This window comes from Scyliorhinus canicula, chromosome 13 (assembly GCF_902713615.1).
Source record: "Scyliorhinus canicula chromosome 13, sScyCan1.1, whole genome shotgun sequence".
Taxonomy (NCBI): Eukaryota; Metazoa; Chordata; class Chondrichthyes; order Carcharhiniformes; family Scyliorhinidae; genus Scyliorhinus; species Scyliorhinus canicula.
The window spans coordinates 81,673,889-81,690,976 of record NC_052158.1 but is presented as its reverse complement, the minus strand read 5'-3'; the positions used below and the strand labels follow the sequence as shown (position 1 = coordinate 81,690,976).

The following is a 17,088-nucleotide window of genomic DNA, read 5'->3' as shown; positions in this document are numbered from 1 at the left end:
AACTTGGTCTTCTGATGCTTTTTTTTTTCTGGTTTGATATGAGAGTTTGGATGTCATCTATACGTCTGTGACCAGAATTGGACGAAGTACAGAAGGTGTAAGCTGACCCAAGCATTATGCATTTAATTATAATCTCCTTTGTTTTGTACTGCACTGTTTGGATTTACTGTTCAATGTTCTGCTTGCCTTTTTTATTTTGCTGTTGACCATCTCTGCATTTGTCTCCATACTCTCAAGTCTGTCCATGCTCTTTTACATAAAGACTTTACCATGAAGAAATTATAGATCATGACTTTGACTGAAACTTTGCTCATGAATGACAACACTAACCCTTATTGAAACTTCCCAGTTGGCTCTATTTTTCATCACTTGCTCTATGCAGAGTGGTAACTCTGTCTTTGCTCCTCTGACACTTTGTCCTTCAATGAGCAGCTCTCCTTAATCCAGCTTTCTCACTTTACCCAGCCCATCCCGAGGCATCTTCTGTCATTTTCTCCCATTTTGCTGAATCAATTGCACCTTGCTCGTACCGTGACCCCTCTACCAACAGAGACCTGCCCATTGGCACAGCCATATCCAACCATTTTCTTTTATTCCCTAGCTATGACACTTCCCTCTTCCTTCTATCTGTTCTTTGGGGGGGGGGGGGGGGGGGGGGGGGCTCTCAATCCATGTCATTTACAATTCTACTTGCAAACTTCTGGTGGGTTAGCTTTACATCCTACATGTGTCAAGTCTGCAGCTGTCATTTTTTATAACTGTTCCGACACCTCAGCCTTTTAATGCCTTTGGCACCAGTAAAACCTTTAATTTGGTCTTTCCTGCAGTATGCCTGCTCATCCTATGGAATGCAGACTTGAGCATATCTGGTGCACAACCGGTTTAGCTGTCCAGCCCTAGATATTTATACCCCTCCCCTCCTGCCCCAAGCCAGATTGCAGGAGCAGTTCAAGAAAGTGGCTCACCACCACCTCTGAAGAGGAATAAGGGATGGGAAATACAGGCTTACCTTTCTAGTGACACTCATGAAAGAAAAAAGAGCCCTCATTACTTTAATGCTGAACATAGAAACATGGAAAATAGGAGTCGGAGGAGGCCATTCGGCCCTTCAAAGATGCTCAGCCGTTTATTATGATCATGGCTGATAATCCAATTAATAGCCTAATCCCACTTCCCCTCCATATCCTTTGATCCCCTTCGCCCTAAGTGCTATATCTAACTGCTTCTTGAAAACGTATAATGTTTTGGCCTGAACTACTTCCGTGGTAACGAATTCCATAGGCTCACCACTCTCTGGGTGAAGAAATTCCTCCTCATCTCTGGCCTAAATGGTCTACCCCATATCCTCAGACTGTGATCCCTGATTCTGGACACACCCACGATCAGGAACATCCTTCCTGCAGCTAGCCTGTTTAGCCCTGAGAATTCTATTGGTTTCCATGATATCCTTCCTCTGCGTTCTCCCCCCCCCCATTCTTCTGACCTCCAGTGAATACAATCATAACTGATTAAATCTCTCTTCATCCTCGTACATCAGTCCTGCCATCCCAGAAATCAGTCTGGTAAACCTTGGCTGCACTTCCTCTAGAGCAAGAACATCCTTCCTCAGGTAAGACGACCAAAACTGCACACAGTATTCCAGGTGTGGCCTCACTGAAGCCCTGTATAATTGAAGCAAGACATCCCTGCTCCTGTACTCGAATCCTCTCACAATGAAGGCCAGCATACCATTTGCCTCCTTTACCGCTTGCTGTACCTGCATGCTTACCTTCAGTGCCTGGTGTACAAGGATACCCAGGTCTCGTTGCATTTTCTCCTCTCCTAATTTATGGCCATTCAGATAGTAGTCTGCCGCCTTGTTTTTGTTACCAAAGTGGATAACCTCACATTATACTGCCAACTGCTATTCATTTGTCCACTCACTTAACTTGTCCAAATCACACTGAAGGATTTCTGCACCCTCCCAATGACTCACTCTCCCACCCAACTTGGTGTCATCTGCAAATTTGGAGCTATGGCATTTTGTTCCCTCATGTAAATCATTAATAGATATTGTGACTAGCTGGGGTCCCAGCACCGATCCCTGTGGTGACTCACTATTCACTGCCTGCCAATTTGAAAAAGATCCATTAATTCCTACTTATTGTTTCCTGTCTGCCAACCAGTTTTCTATCCATCCCTATACACTGCCTCTAATCCCACGTTCTTTATGCGGGACTTTGTCAAACGCCTTCTGGAAGTCCAAATGTACCACATCCACTGGCTCCCCTTTGTCAACTCTAATAATAATAATAGTATTTATTGTCACAAGTAGGCTTCACTGCAATGAAGTTACTGTGAAAAGCCACTAGCTGCCACATTCCGATGCCTGTTCGGGTACACACAAGGAGAATTCAGAATGTCCAAATTACCTAATAGCAATCTTTCGGACATTAGCAACCCTCAAATCTGCAGAAACTGTTCCAGGGTCTATGGAATCCTAGAAGACCAGAAAACCCACCTCAATTCCATTAAATTGCTGACCATCCAAATTCTCTTCTAGGCCTCTGTGCTAACTGATATTGCGAATAGTTCTCTCTCCTCAGGTAATGTCACCATTCCTTTCAAAACCGTTATGATCATCCCTCAAAAACTTTGTCATTGACTCTTCTGAGCTATCTCCCTGTTTTCATCTCCCATTCCTTTCCAAAATCTTTCAACATATGTCATCTCCTATATCTGTGTTCTTCTTCATTGCAACTTTCCAATCTCCAATCTTTCTATTCTAGCAGCAACGCTGAAATAATTCTAAGCAAAATCAAACATTGCATCCTCTTAGTTTGACCATGGTAAATTTTCTCTTTGACCTCTATGCAATTTTTGATGTGGTTGACCAGTCGCCCCTCCTCTAACACCCTTTTGCTGATATCCAGCTGTCTCAGACTGAGCCAGACTGTTTGCAATTCTGGTTCAAATGCAGCTCACCCCCTCATCACAAAAACACACACTTTTAATATCATCTGTCTCCATTACAGCCTTGCATTCTACTGCAGGAACCCTCATTCATGTCTTTGTCTCTCCAGACTCAATTACGTCAGTGCTTTCCTGTACAACATTCTCAACTTTACCTTAAGTAAACTTTAGGTCATCCACAACTCTACTGGCAACACCCGTTCTAGCACCAAGTCCTGCATATCCACCACCCCTGTCATATAGATTTTACATAGAATTTACAGTGCAGAAGGAGGCCATTCGGCCCATCGAGTCTGCACCGAAAGAGCACCCTACTCAAGGTTAACACCTCCACCCTATCCCCATAACCCAATAACCCCACCCAACACTAAGGGCAACTTTGGACACTAAGGGCAATTTATCATGGCCAATCCACCTAACCTGCACATCTTTGGACTGTGGGAGGAAACCGGAGCACCCGGAGGAAACCCACCCACACACTGGGAGGATGTGCAGACTCCACACAGACAGTGACCCAAGCTGGAATCGAACCTGGGACCCTGGAGCTGTGAAGCGATTGTGCTATTCACAATGCTACCGTGCTGTCTTTAATGATGTGCATTGTTTCTGGTCCCCCACCAGTAAAATTCTCAGCCTCATTCAAACATTTTTGTAGCCTTGCTCCACATTGTCTTTGATATCCTCCTACTCTAAACTTACGACTTGCAATCTGCACTCCTTTGGCCTTCCTCATTTCTCCCCTTTACCCCAAAATTGACAGTAGCGGCTTCCAATTACCCAAACCCTACAATTCTCTACCAAAACCCCTACACTTTTCCATCTCTTCTCTTAACCTGATGACAATGCAACTATACCCTGTATCTAATGCTTCAGAAAATATTGCATGGAAAGTGTTAGCAGCACATTTTACTAAGGAAATGCGGACTCAATTTTGAAAATAAGCAGCTATTAATGACAGTAACAAAATGTTGTTGATCGTCCAGTTCAATTAGTGCTAGCTGAAAGCAACGTTGCTGTTTTAAGTATGTAGTTTGTTCAGTATTATCAATTAACTAGTTTCATCATTTTGATAAGGCAAATGATATATCAGCTCTCTTTTGTAAGGAAATACTTGAACCTTTAACCCTCTGTTAGAGAAATGATTTAAAAGGCTAGTAAGAAATTACTTGTGAAATTTAGTGTAACATTTAAATGTACTGTAATTTTGGTACATTTTCTGTGCCACAAGGGATAGGTTTGGGGTGGGGGGGCATCTTTCAAGTGTTAGTCGGATTCTCCTGCATTTATCTTGTTAGAACCAAAAAGAAAAACATCTAATCTTATCTGACCAATCTAGTATCTTTCAAAACGATTGCTTCATATCGAATATTCTTGCCACAATGTTATTCGTTGCTGTAAAGCACCCATTTTCCCCATAGTTACTTCACAGATTGCCACTAGTAGTTTCTTTGTCCTTTCAAATTTGGTCTGATGTAATCTGTTCTTTGGCACTGTTAATGAGACGAATCTGTTTGGAAATGTATATGGTGCTTCTAACTCCATGCAATATAAAAACCATATTTACTAGATTATAGTTTTGACAGTCCATAACCTGTACTGTCCACTCATGAAAGCAGTCACAGCATAATTCTTTAATAAACTAGGCTCAAGATATCTTTGTCCTAGATTGAATAAGACAATTTAGATAAATTAGACATGTAACTGTTTCATTTTAGATTTTATATCGTATCCAAACTTTGTGTTGTCTCTTCCGGACTTGGACATCTCAAACCAAGTTAGCCACATTACTTGGAACGTATGTTAGCTAATTAATTATTTAATTTTTAATCCTCCAGTAAATTAAATATCAAAATTGTGTCGTAGCAATGCTATAGTGCAACCCTAATTATCTAACTTAATGGAATGGGTCTCTTCTTCCCCGCTTCCCCAGGTATTATTAGAATAGCATAGGGCTGTCAGAATCTGGCAGATGCAGTGTAACCAGTATGTCGCCTCCTTAAATGGCAGCCCTTCTTGCCAGTGAGAACTGAGATGTGATGAGAGAATTCAGGTCACCCTGACTCTCTTTGGTCTTCCATTATCTCAATGTTTCTCAGATAGTGAAGAGTGTCGATTTTAGGATTTTACAGCAGTCTCCTGTACAGTGCGATTTGAATAATGAAATGAAGTTTGCGGAATAATGAAATTACGTTTGTTGAATATTGTGCCTAAGATAACCTGACTGATTATTTGATATTTCAGAATTGTTTCCATTTTCTCACTTTAGCCCCCTCCGTCAACTGATAGGAATTTCTAGTATTGTCTATAATTTATTTGCCCTCTTGACTCTGTTTAATCTAATTATTCCTTTTAATGTAGAGGACACTTAATAGTTTCATTTTAATGGGTAAAATTATGAGTTAGCTTTACTACTCTGGAACCATAGCTACTGAATCTGTTAGTCTGTAACTTTTATTCATTTTTAGTTTAATCTTAATTTAGTCCTAATTTTCCTCAGCTTCCTTCTTCGTCAACATGGGGCCAGCAGTCATCTTCAGTTTCATCACAAACCCAAGGTACACTATCACTAGCTGAAATACAGAAATTGGAGGAAGAAAGAGAGCGGCAACTACGGGAAGAGGTAATGCAGTATATTTAAAGGTGAATATTGAAGCTTTGATCTGAGCCTTTAAGCCACTAACAGATTTTGAGCGAATCAACACTTATTTTCCAGTGTTCTTTGACTCATCAGCTGTTGTAAAATATTGTTATCTATATCTGAAAAGTAAACATATCTCTTTGCTATCTCAAAGGTTGCAAAGAATATTTTTACTTCTGTGGCTGGCAGTTTGTTTTTTAAATGTCCACTAAGCAATGGAGGAACATGCAGTTCTGTATGTGTTGCGTCCTTTGATTGCATGGTTATCTCTGTGCCGTCAGACTGCCTGTTTAAAACCTCATGAGAGAGAATTTCCGTCAGCTGAATATTAGGAAGACAGATGCCATCCTTTTTGGCCTCCACCATAAGCTCTGCTCTATTGTCACTGATTTCAACCCCCATTCAAACACCAACCCTTACGCCTTTTCACCAACCAGTTGCTTTTCTAGGCTATGTGAAACTTTGGCAACCGATTCAACATATTGTTGAGCTTCAAATTCGACATCCTATTCATCACAAAGCCATTTACTTCTACCACCATAACACTTTCTGCTTCTGTTTCTACCTTACCACTACGGCAAATAAAGGCTTCATCCAAACTTTTGTCAACTTTTAATTTCCTCCATAGTAACCTGTTATTCTCCACTCTCTATAAATGTTAACTTGTTCAACACTCAGTTACCGTGCACTGAACACAAAAGGGTGCTTGAGTCTTTCAGTGACAGTGGAGGTAAATGTAGGAGCAGAAACAGTCACTGCTAGACTGTAAATTTACTGCATTATTTCTCATTTTGTCAAAATTAAAATATGACAGGGCAATCTGTAGATAACTTTTCATACATCTACAATGTGATTGATTTTGGATGATGCAAACATAGGTTACCCGGTGGAAAAATAATTCATTTGGCAACATTCCTATCTCCTTCCAGATGAACACAAATTTGGCTTTGTCCTTCACAAAATCACAGAATTGTTACAGCACAGAAGGAGACCATTTGGCCTGTTAGGTCTGCACCAGTTGTCCACAGGTGCATACTCTGTAGGCCTGCGCATTCCTCCTTTTTCAGATAACAATCAAATTCCTCCTTGAATTTCTTGTTTCAACCTGCCTTCACCACACTCCCAAGTAGTACATTTCAGGCCGTAACCATTAGCTGTGTGAAAACGTTTTTCTTCATGTTGCTATTATTTTGCCCATTAATCTGTGCCCTGTTGTTCTAGATTCTTGCACTAGTGGGAATATTTTTTTCTCTGTCTACTCCCTCTGCACCTTGCATGATTTTGAATACCTCTATCAAATCTCCTCCCAACCCTCTATTTCCCAAGGAAAGCCATCCCAACTTATCGAAGCTATTTGTAAACCATTAAAATTCCTCATCCCTGGGACTATTCGGAATTTTTTGTGCAATGTCTCACCCCTTCACATAATTCCTGAAGTGTGGCACCCAGAACTGGATACAACAGTTGAGGCTGAACCAGTGTTTTCTACTCTTGTAAATATTTTAGTCAATTTTTAGTCACATTTTTCTTTGTCACTAGCATCGGCAGCAACAGCAGGAATTGATGAAAGTCTTACAACAACAAAACCAGCAGCAGAAACTGACAGGGTGGGGCAATATTCCCAAAGCTTCGGTCACAACCAAATCACTTTTGGAAATCCAGCAAGAGGAATTCAGGCAAATGCAGAAACAACAGGAGAACAAGACACCGACAAGAGCAGTGAGTATTCTAAACACCTAATTGTTTTGTAGAGCATCTTTTGAATGTTAGCTGTTGCAAGCTAACTTTAAAAAGAACTTAACTGAATGTTTAATTAGAATAAGGTCCCAAGATTTTCATCTGCTAAATCACAACCTAAGGTTGGAAGGATTGAACACTTCAAAAATTAAGATAATGATGTTTGAAAAAATTGGCCTCCTTTCTTCACTGGAAATGAAAAACGTCCAAGCTTTCAACCAAACTGTGAAATATTTCTAGCTTAATTAAAACAGAATAACTTTGAGTGTTTATCATTATGTTCAGCGGCATCATTCAGCATCAAGGGGCTGTTTAGCACACTGGGCAGGCCAGCAGCACGGTTCGATTCCCGTAACAGCCTCCCCGAACAGGCGCCGGAATGTGGCGACTAGGGGCGTTTCACAGTAACTTCATTCAAGTCTACGCGAATCTAAGCGATTTTCATTTTTCATTTCATTTCATTCCTTTCATTGCTGAACCTGAAAAATAGTAAACGTCACCTGCACTGCTTACTTCACAAACTTTTGTCGCACTAGAATAAATAAATTAAAAATAAACCCAAGTTATTAGACACATATTGCACTTTTATAACATAGAATTCATTCAGTTAAAAATTTGTTTAAATTGCCCAGAACTTGTGTGCTTTTTTCTTTCTTGTGATTTTCTTTTTGGAATTTACTATGGAGTTCCACAAAAATGTACAATAGGGCAGTTCAAATTCATTTGCCACAGCATTAATTTAACTACCTGAAACTGATAGCTTAAAAAAACTTATTGAGCATTAAAAAATAATATAGCATTCTCCTGCCTTCTGATGACTTTGTTCCTTGCTATTGGGAAATGTGTGGCTCGTGCTCAACTGTGACACAGTTGAATCTCAAGATGGTAGGAGAAAATCTATATCTTTCTGCTCCAGAGTATCGTATGTGACTTTGGTAAATTATTGCCACTGGATCACCTACTATAAAATAAAAAATCAAGCGATTTATAATCTGAATGCTAAGATTGCCGCAGTGAGAAAAGATATTGTTGATCATAAACACATGAATATATGATGGTGGAACAACAGAATTCCACGAGTAGCTACTTACATTAGTTTGTTTTCCATTGTTAAGCTATTTCTTGCTCCGTAATTTGAACAGGGTTTTTGAACAGCAAATGCTCTACAAGAAACAGTAATCTAATCCAAATCGATTGTTTTTAAAAAGAAATGGTTTGATATTTAGAAAAGAAAAATGTAAAATACAAGAAATGGGGTTAATTAGATGTATCCTTCAAAGCCAGATGATCCCTTTCTGGGCTATAAAAATCTATTATTATTCTGTATCATTGACGCACCCACTAGATCTTTTAGTTTTATGTTGCTTAAATACTTTAGTAGACCTATGTCTCTGCTATCTTCGTACTATAGTTACCAAACCATCTTCTTTGAAAGTCAAATGTATACCTCTGTTACATTTTGTGACAACAGAAAATTGCAAACCATAGTTTCTTAATGAGTTCCTGCCATGTTTCTAAAATATAGCCTTCAATGTCTAATCAAAACATTCCTCATTAAATTTAATGTCTTTAGCAGTCAAGCATCCTTTCATTATTTTGTTGGAGTTGCAGCTGCCACCAGTACAGCTGCTACAAAGAAGTGTGAGAAGATAAATAATTTAACTCAATTCCATAAGAAATGAATGAATGTTATGTATTTCTTTATTTCTAGGGAAGTGAAATGATTTTAGCCAATCCTTCTTCCCCCATCCCCAACACAATTGGGGAAACAAAATGTGTTTTAAATTTATCCTATTCCTGTTAAGTGCAATAAGATGATTATATTAATTTAAAATAATTTGACTAGAATTTCAGGAGGAACGGAGTGGTGCCGTTCTTTGATTGCATGGTGTAACCTGGATGAAAATGTATATGTGGCTGCTGACACTACTTCTGTAGTTCCTGCTGAAATTACAGCAGGAAAGCACGCCATTAATATTCTCACCTATTGTTTTCACCCTTTGTATAATTTAAAGTGAGTCAAGACTCTTGTGCTTAATTGTTTCAAATAAAGTAAACGTTCTGATTATGTGGTTTTGTCTTTTTATATCTTCCCTTACCCCCAAATTAAAAGTCAGCAGCAGTGAAGCTGAGCCTGTCTGGCAGTCATGAGGAGTCATCATTCAAGAACACCACAGCAATGAAAAGAGAGGAACCATCAACTAAGAGAGTAGGATCAGAGAGGAACCAGGTAGATTAAAGAAACATGGAAACAATTGTATGGAGTGCTCTGCTACCCCAATATGTAGTCTATTCTTTGTAATGGACTTTGTTATGTAATGTTATATAGAGCGTGGAACAGTGAGAGAAAATGTAAAGATAAGAACTTAGAAAATAGAAGCATGAGTAGACATCCAGCTTCTTGTTTCTGCTCCACCATTCAGTCCGATCATGGCTGATCTCTTGCCTCAACTACACCTTGCATTTGCACTTCGTGCTCACTTATTATCTGAGAGACTAAAAATCTGTACAGGTGTAATCTCAACCATAAATGTACTCAACAATGAAGCATCCACAGCCTTCTCTGGTAGACCATTCCAAAGATTCACCACCCTATGAATGTCAAAATGTCTCCGTCTCCCTCAGCCTAGGAACCTGTCTAGTGAGCTTTCTGCCTCTAATGCAAGTATATGGGCAGCACAGTAGCACACGTGGCTAGCACTGTGGCTTCACAGCGCCAGGGTTCCAGGTTTGATTCCATGCTGGGTCACTGTCTGTGCGGAGTCTGCACGTTCTCCCACGTCTGCTTGGGTTTCCTCCCACAGTCCAAAGACGTGCAGGTTAGGTGGATTGGCCATGATAAATTGCCCTTGGTGACTATAAAAGGTTAGGTGGGGTTATTGGGTTACGGGGAGAGGGTGGAAGTGAGGGCTTAACTGGTTCAGTGCAGACTCAATGGGCCGACTGGCCTCCTGTACTGTATGTTCTATATCCTTTCATTAAAACGGTGATGAAAAGAACCACCCCAGGCAAATTTTTGATAATTGTAGCACAGCGTCCTTATTCTTGTACTCCACCCGCCTTGCAACAAAAGCCACACATGGAGGTTCGAGGATTTGCCATCGCTGAATCCAACATGCTGGGGGTCACAAAAAGCTAAACTGGACCAGCCATATAAATGTTGTGGCTACAAGAGTCGGTCAGAGAATGAGAATTGTGCAGAGGAAACCTTTCTCCTTGACTCCGCAAAGCCTATTCACCATTTACAAGGCACTCTATCCACTACCTTCACCATCCACTGCCCCAGCACTGATGCACAGCATTAGCAACATGTTCTATATACAAGATGCACTGCAGCAATTCAACAAGTCTTCTTCGACAGTACTTTCCAAGTGCGCAATCTCTACCACTTAGTAGGACATGGGCAGCAGATACATGGGAAACCCACCAGGTGCAAGTTCCCCTCCTGGCTTGGAACTATATCGCCAGTCTGTCACTTGGGTCAAAATCTTGGAACTGCCTCCCTAACAGCACTATGGGTGTACCTACACCGCATGGACTGCAGCAGTTCAAGAGGTGGCTCACCGAATCGAGGGAAATTTTGGATGGCAATAAATGCTGACCTAGCCAGCGACATCCAAACCAACAAGTGAACAGATCATCTTGGACTGGGTATCATGCAATGAGAAAGAATTAGTTGGTGATGGAATCCTGATATTAATGAATCCTTGTGTTTTCTCAATAAAAGGACTGATTTTGTGCGATGGTAAAAGTTCACTTTTGACTTTAATGTTGGGCAGTGAGGCTGGCGATACATGATTTCTTATACTTCGATAAAACAATTCTGCCAACTGGCCAGTACAAAACATAATAAACTTAGAAGATACATAGGTGATTTAAAGAAGAAAGAACATGGCAGAGTAAAGGAGCATAGGTCAAGGGCAGGCTTGGAGAGAGAGAGAGAGGGAGAGAGATAGTTGGAACAAAAGCAAACTTGCTGGGTTCCTCTCTTTTAGGGAGCTGCTTATCTTTGGGTTAACCCTTGCTTTGTCTCTAATTGGCTCTTTGCCCAGAAGACCTTGTCTTTGGTTTGCCCAGCTGGATGTCGGTCAATTAGCTGATAGATCAGTATAGATTGGATGGAATTTGCTGCAGTATGACCTCATTTTATTCAGGTTTGTACATCTGTGTGCATCTTTTAAGGTATTGGAACTTGATCTCTTTAATGGTTTTGTCTGACGACATTGAAACTTGACTAATCTCTGTCTAGCAGGGCTTCCCTCTGGCAGTTTCTATGACTACGAGCGGCATTCTAGTATCAGGTGCATACCTTTGTAAGATCAAATCAGACTGAATACACACACTTCTCAGTTTTGAAACAGAACTGACCAGAAACTTTGTTCCTGCAGTCAGTATCTTTTACTAAGGTTAACTGCAGCTTTCCTGATTAAAACATGGTTCTTGATTGTAGGCTTTCAAGAAACCCCTCGAGTATCAAAACTTATCAAAAACTATCAGTTGGCAATCTATTTGTGAGAGAACCCTTGGGCATTCGTGACCCTTGGGCATTCAGTTTAAAGTTTAGCAAAAGTGGACCAAGGGATTGATTAAGAAAGGGAAAATAGAATATGGAAGCAAGCTAATGAGGAAAATATAAACTGACTAAACATTTATATAGGTATAGGTATGTAAAGAGAAAAAGATGGACAAAAATGAATGAAGGCCCCTTACAGACTGAAACGGGGGAGATTCATAACGGGAAACAAAGAAATGGCTGAGGAACTAAGTTTGTACTTTGCTTCTGTCTTCACAAAGTAAGACCTGAATAATGTAGCAGAAGTTCAGAGAAACACAGGGTGGGATTCTCCGACCGGGGAGGGGGGGTCTCCGATGTGGCCTGGCCTGCCTCACTGTCCCCCCGGCCTCCTTTCTTCCACGCCGGTGCCTGTGCCCCTGCGCCATATTGGGTCGGGGCCGGCGCAGACACCGCGCATGCGCGGGTTCGCGCCGGACCCACCGCCGCCCATTCCACCGCTGGATCAGCAGCTGGAGCGGCGTGAACCGCTCCAGCGCCCTGCTGGCCTCCTGGAGGGCCAGAATTGCTGATGCTGGGGCCGTGTTGACGCTGTCGAGAAACGCCACTCTATTCCTGCAACCCCACCCTGAGGGGTAATTTAGCATGACCAATCCACCTAACCTGCACATCTTTGGACTGTGGAAGGAAACCGGATCACCCGGAGGAAACCGGCGCAGACATTGGAAAAATATGCAAACTCCACGCAGTCAACTGTGGTCGTAATCGAATTGGGGTCCCAGGCGCTATGCTAACCACAATGTCATTAAAGGCTGATAAATCCCGAGGGCCTGATAATCTTCTTAAGGAAGTGGCCTTGGATCCATTGGTGGTCATTTTCCAAAATTCTTCACAATGGTTCCAACGCATTGGAGAGTAGCTAATGTAAGCCCGCTGTTCAAAAAGGGAAGTAGAGAGAAGTCAGGGAATTATAGACCAGTGAGCCTAACATCGGTAGTGGGGAAGTTGCTCGAGAATCAAGGATTCCATAGCACAACATTTGGAAAGCAGCGGTATAATAAGACAAAGCCAGCATGGATTTACAAAGGGGAAATCATACTTTACAAATCTACTGGAATTCTTCGAGGATGTAACTAGCAGAGTTGACCAGAGAGTTTGGAAGAGTGAGAGGGGATCTCACAGAAACTTATAAAATTCTAACAGGATTAGACAGGGTAGATTCAGAAAGAATGTTCCCGATATGGGGGAGTCAAGAACTAGGAGTTATAGTTTGTGGATAAGGGCTGAGGTGAGGAGAATTCACTTCACTGAGTGGTGAATCTGTGGAATTCATGACCACCGAAAGTAGTTGAGGCCAAAACGTGGCCGGCACGGTAGAACAGTGGTTAGCACTGTTGCTTTGGAGTACTGTGTGCAGTTCTGGTCGCTTCATTTTAGGAAGGATGTAGAAGCTTTGGAAAAGGTGCAAAGGAGATTTACCAGGATGTTGCCTGGAATGGAGAGTAGGTCTTACAAGGAAAGGTGCTAGGCCTTTTCCAATTAGAACGGAGAAGGATGAGGGGAAACTTGATAGAGGTTTATAAGATGATCAGGGGAACAGATAGGGTAGACAGTCAGAGGCTTTTTCCTCGGGTGGAACAAACCATTACAAGTGGACATAAATTTAAGGTGAATGGTGGGCTGTCAGAGGTAGGTTCTTTACCCAGAGAGTAGTGGGGGCATGGAATGCACTGCCTGTGGAAGTTGTTGAGTTGGAAACATTAGGGAACTTCAAGCGGCTACTGGATAGGTACATGGATTACGGTAGAATGCTGGGGTGTAGATTAATTTGTTCTTGATCTAGGACAAAAGTTCAGCACAACATCGTGGGCCGAAGGGCCTGTTCTATGCTATATTTTCTATGTTCACAGCACCAAGGATCCAGTTTGATTCCCAGCTTGGGTCATTGTCTGTGCAGAGTCTGCTCGGTCTCCCCGGGGATTTCCTCCGGGGGCTCTGGCCTCCTCCCACAAGTCCCAAAAGACGTGCTTGCTTGGTGAATTGGACATTCTGAATTCTCCCTCAGTGTACCCAAACAGGTGCTGGAGTGTGGTGACGAGGAGATTTTCACAGTAGCTTCATTACAGTGTTAATGTAAGCCTACTAGTGACACTAATGAAGATTATTATTACAACGTGTGATTTTTAAGAAGGAATTAGATATAGCTCTTGGGACTAAAGGGGTCAAGGGATATATGGGGTGAAGACTGGATCAGGCTATTGAATTTGATGATGAGACATGAGCATAAAGAATGGCGGAGCAGGGCCGAATGGCGTACCCCTTCTATTTTCTTTATAACCCTGTGAAAGAATATTAAAAGATTACATGCACTATTTGCCATCTTAACTGCTTGCTGTACCTGCATACTAAATGTGTGTTACATGTATAAGTGCACCACAGTCCCTCTAAACATCAACATTTACAAGTTTCAAACATCTTTAAAATTTGCTTTTTTATTTTCAGTATCAAAATTTTCCAAACTTGGAAAGGATATATGTCACTAGCTATTTGCTGCTTCCCTTTCTCCCTCCTCTCCTTTCCAGCTTCCCCAGTCTTTCCGAGCCCTAATTATGCAACTTGGAAATGCACTTCAAAAATCCTGTGGTTTCTCTCTTAAGACTCTGATGTTGGAACCTGCTTCACAGAATGTCGACAATTATTCCAAATCCAGTAATTTTCTGCATTATGAAACCCTATTTCAAGTTATTTTCTCTCCCCAATATTCCTAGATAAAGAAAATCCTCTTTTTAGTGTTGGGATGTTGGATGCCAATTGTTTCAAAAAGGAAATGGACACGGTGGTTAGCACTGCTGCCTCACAGCACCAGGGACCCGGGTTCAATTCCGGCCTCAGGTGACTGTTGGAGTTTGTACGTTCTCCCAGTGTCTGCGTGGGTTCCCCTTGGGTGCTCTGGAGTTTCCTCCTAAAGCTGTGTGCGTTAGATGGATTGGTCATGCTAAATTGCCCATAGTGTTCAAAGGTTTTAAATTTTTAAATCTTTATTGTCACAAGTAGGCTTACATTAACACTGCAATGAAGTTACTGTGAAAAGCCCCAAGTCGCCACATTCCAGCGCCTGTCCGGGTACACGGAGGGAGAATTCAGAATGCCCAATTCACCTAACAGCACGACTTTCGAGACCTGTGGGAGGAAACGAGCACCCGGAGGAAACCCATGCAGATACGGGGAGAGCGTGCAGACTGTGCACAGACAGTGACCCAAGCCACTCTTAGGTTAGGTGGAGTTATGGGGTTACTGGGATAGGTTGGGGAGTAGGACTAGGTGGAGTGTTCTTTCAGAGGGTCAGTGTAAACTTGATGGCCGCCTTCTGCACTGTAGGTATTCTATGACAGTACATGAGGTGTGGGAATGGTTTGCAATGTTTTTCAGCAATGGGGGTCAGGAAAATAAATATTCGTGGTCTGCATTCAATAGAATCGTGGATCTAGAATGTAGGAGGTGGATCTGCAGAAAAGAGATTATAAATATATATATTCATTTGCGGGAAGTGGGTGTCACTGGTTAGGCCAGCATTTATTGCCCATCCCTAGTTGCTCTTCAGAAGGTTGAGTCCCTGAGATGTACGTACGTCTGAGATGTACTGTTAGGGAGGGAGTTCCAGGATTTTGACCAAGTGCCAGTGAAGGAACGGCGATGTGTTTCCAAGTAGGGTGGTGAGGGACTTGCAGGAGAACCTCCAGGTGGTGGGGTTCCCATCTATCTGCTGCTCTTGCCCTTCTAGGTGTTAGTGGTCATGGGTCTGAAAGGTGCTGTCTAAGGCATGCATTTTCAAAGTGGGGGTCTCAACCTGCGAGTGGGTCGCGGAGCTGTCCATTGCGGCGTTCCCGATCGCGGGAATTAACGTGCAACGGCCGCAGCAGCCGGCTTTTAACAAAATGCGGGCGCACTGCGCATGCGTGCCCGCTCTTCAGTACAGATGCGCTGAACCCAGCGAGAAGCACCGCCTCCTGACGTCAGCGCGCTGACCCAGGAGAAAATGTTTTTTAAAATTCAATGTAATCTTCCTGCCTGAAGCGAGGCAGAGAGCAGGTTACGCGCCCTGAACGCTGATGTTATGTGCTTTGGGCGTGATTGCAATTCGTCCATTTTGTCAGCACCAATTTAAAATGGATCGTTTTGTTGTAAGAAATAGAGGGCCAGAGACACAAACAGGCCAGGTTATCAAAACTAAACCTGCTGGAGAGTGGCTCAGGAGAATTCGCAGCAGGACAAAGCAGTGATTGTGTGAGCTGTTCGTGAGGGTCCACAACAGGACAAAGCAGTGCTGGTGTGAGCGCCAGGGCCTCTGGTGAACAGTCCATTAAGAAGAAGCTGAAATCAGGCACAAAGCAGTATAAAGACGATATTTTATGGTATGGATTTACTAATTGTGCCAATGTTGGGCGGCTTGAGTTGCGAAGGTCAGGCAGCGTGGTTCTGAAGGTTGGCTAGCGTGGGTCCCAAAGGATGGCCGGTTGGTAAAAATGGGTCACCAGAAAAATGTTTGAAAAACACTGGTCTAAGGAACCTTGACAAGTTACTGCTGCAGTGTATCTTGTAGATAGTACATACGGCTGCCACTGTGCGTCGGTGATGGAGGGGTTGAATGTTTTTGGAAAGGGAAGCAATCCAGCTGGGCTTGGTAAAGCAATGAAAGGAGGTTGGAGTGAAATATGACAGTTACCTTGTTTGACCCAATTATGAGGCTGAATGAATCCCTAGATCATTCAGAATAGGCTATTCAATTATACTTATTGTCAAGTGAAACAGCAAAAATTATTTTATTATCCAATCTCAATTGCATGATCAATTGTCTGCTGGTGAATGTCTCAAATATGTCTGAAGGCTCATTTTAACAACAAGCTAAATTAATAATTGTGAAAGCAAAATACTGCAGATGTTCGTAATCTGAAGTAATAACTGAAAATTCTGGAAATATTCAAATAAAAGCATGAAATAACGGAAGGCAATTAAGGCAGCATTTGTGGAGAATTAATACTTAAGAATAATAACATTTCATTAGAACTGTCTAATTTTTGGTATTGAAGAGTGACAGCTCAGTGGAATGACATTACAAGTTGCCTCCTAAAAGCTTAAAAATGTTGATAATTAAAACATCGGGGCCAGGATTCTACGATACCGCGCCGGGTCGGAGAATCGCTTGGGGGAGACGGGGGAAGGGGGAGAGAGAATCGTGCCACACTGGGCC

The 17,088-nt window shown here is 42.1% G+C and overlaps 1 protein-coding gene across 6 annotated transcripts in view; it reads left to right on the top strand.

Moving 5' to 3' along the window:
• Positions 1 to 17,088, top strand: part of gigyf2 (GRB10 interacting GYF protein 2) — a 230,498-nt gene that overhangs the window by 174,644 nt on the left and 38,766 nt on the right. For all 6 annotated transcript variants that reach the window (XM_038816236.1, XM_038816241.1, XM_038816239.1 and 3 more), the window contains 3 exons: positions 5,450 to 5,572; positions 7,130 to 7,309; positions 9,441 to 9,557. In XM_038816236.1, the coding sequence (XP_038672164.1) occupies positions 5,450 to 5,572; positions 7,130 to 7,309; positions 9,441 to 9,557 (420 nt within the window). The remainder of the gene's footprint in view (positions 1 to 5,449; positions 5,573 to 7,129; positions 7,310 to 9,440; positions 9,558 to 17,088) is intronic.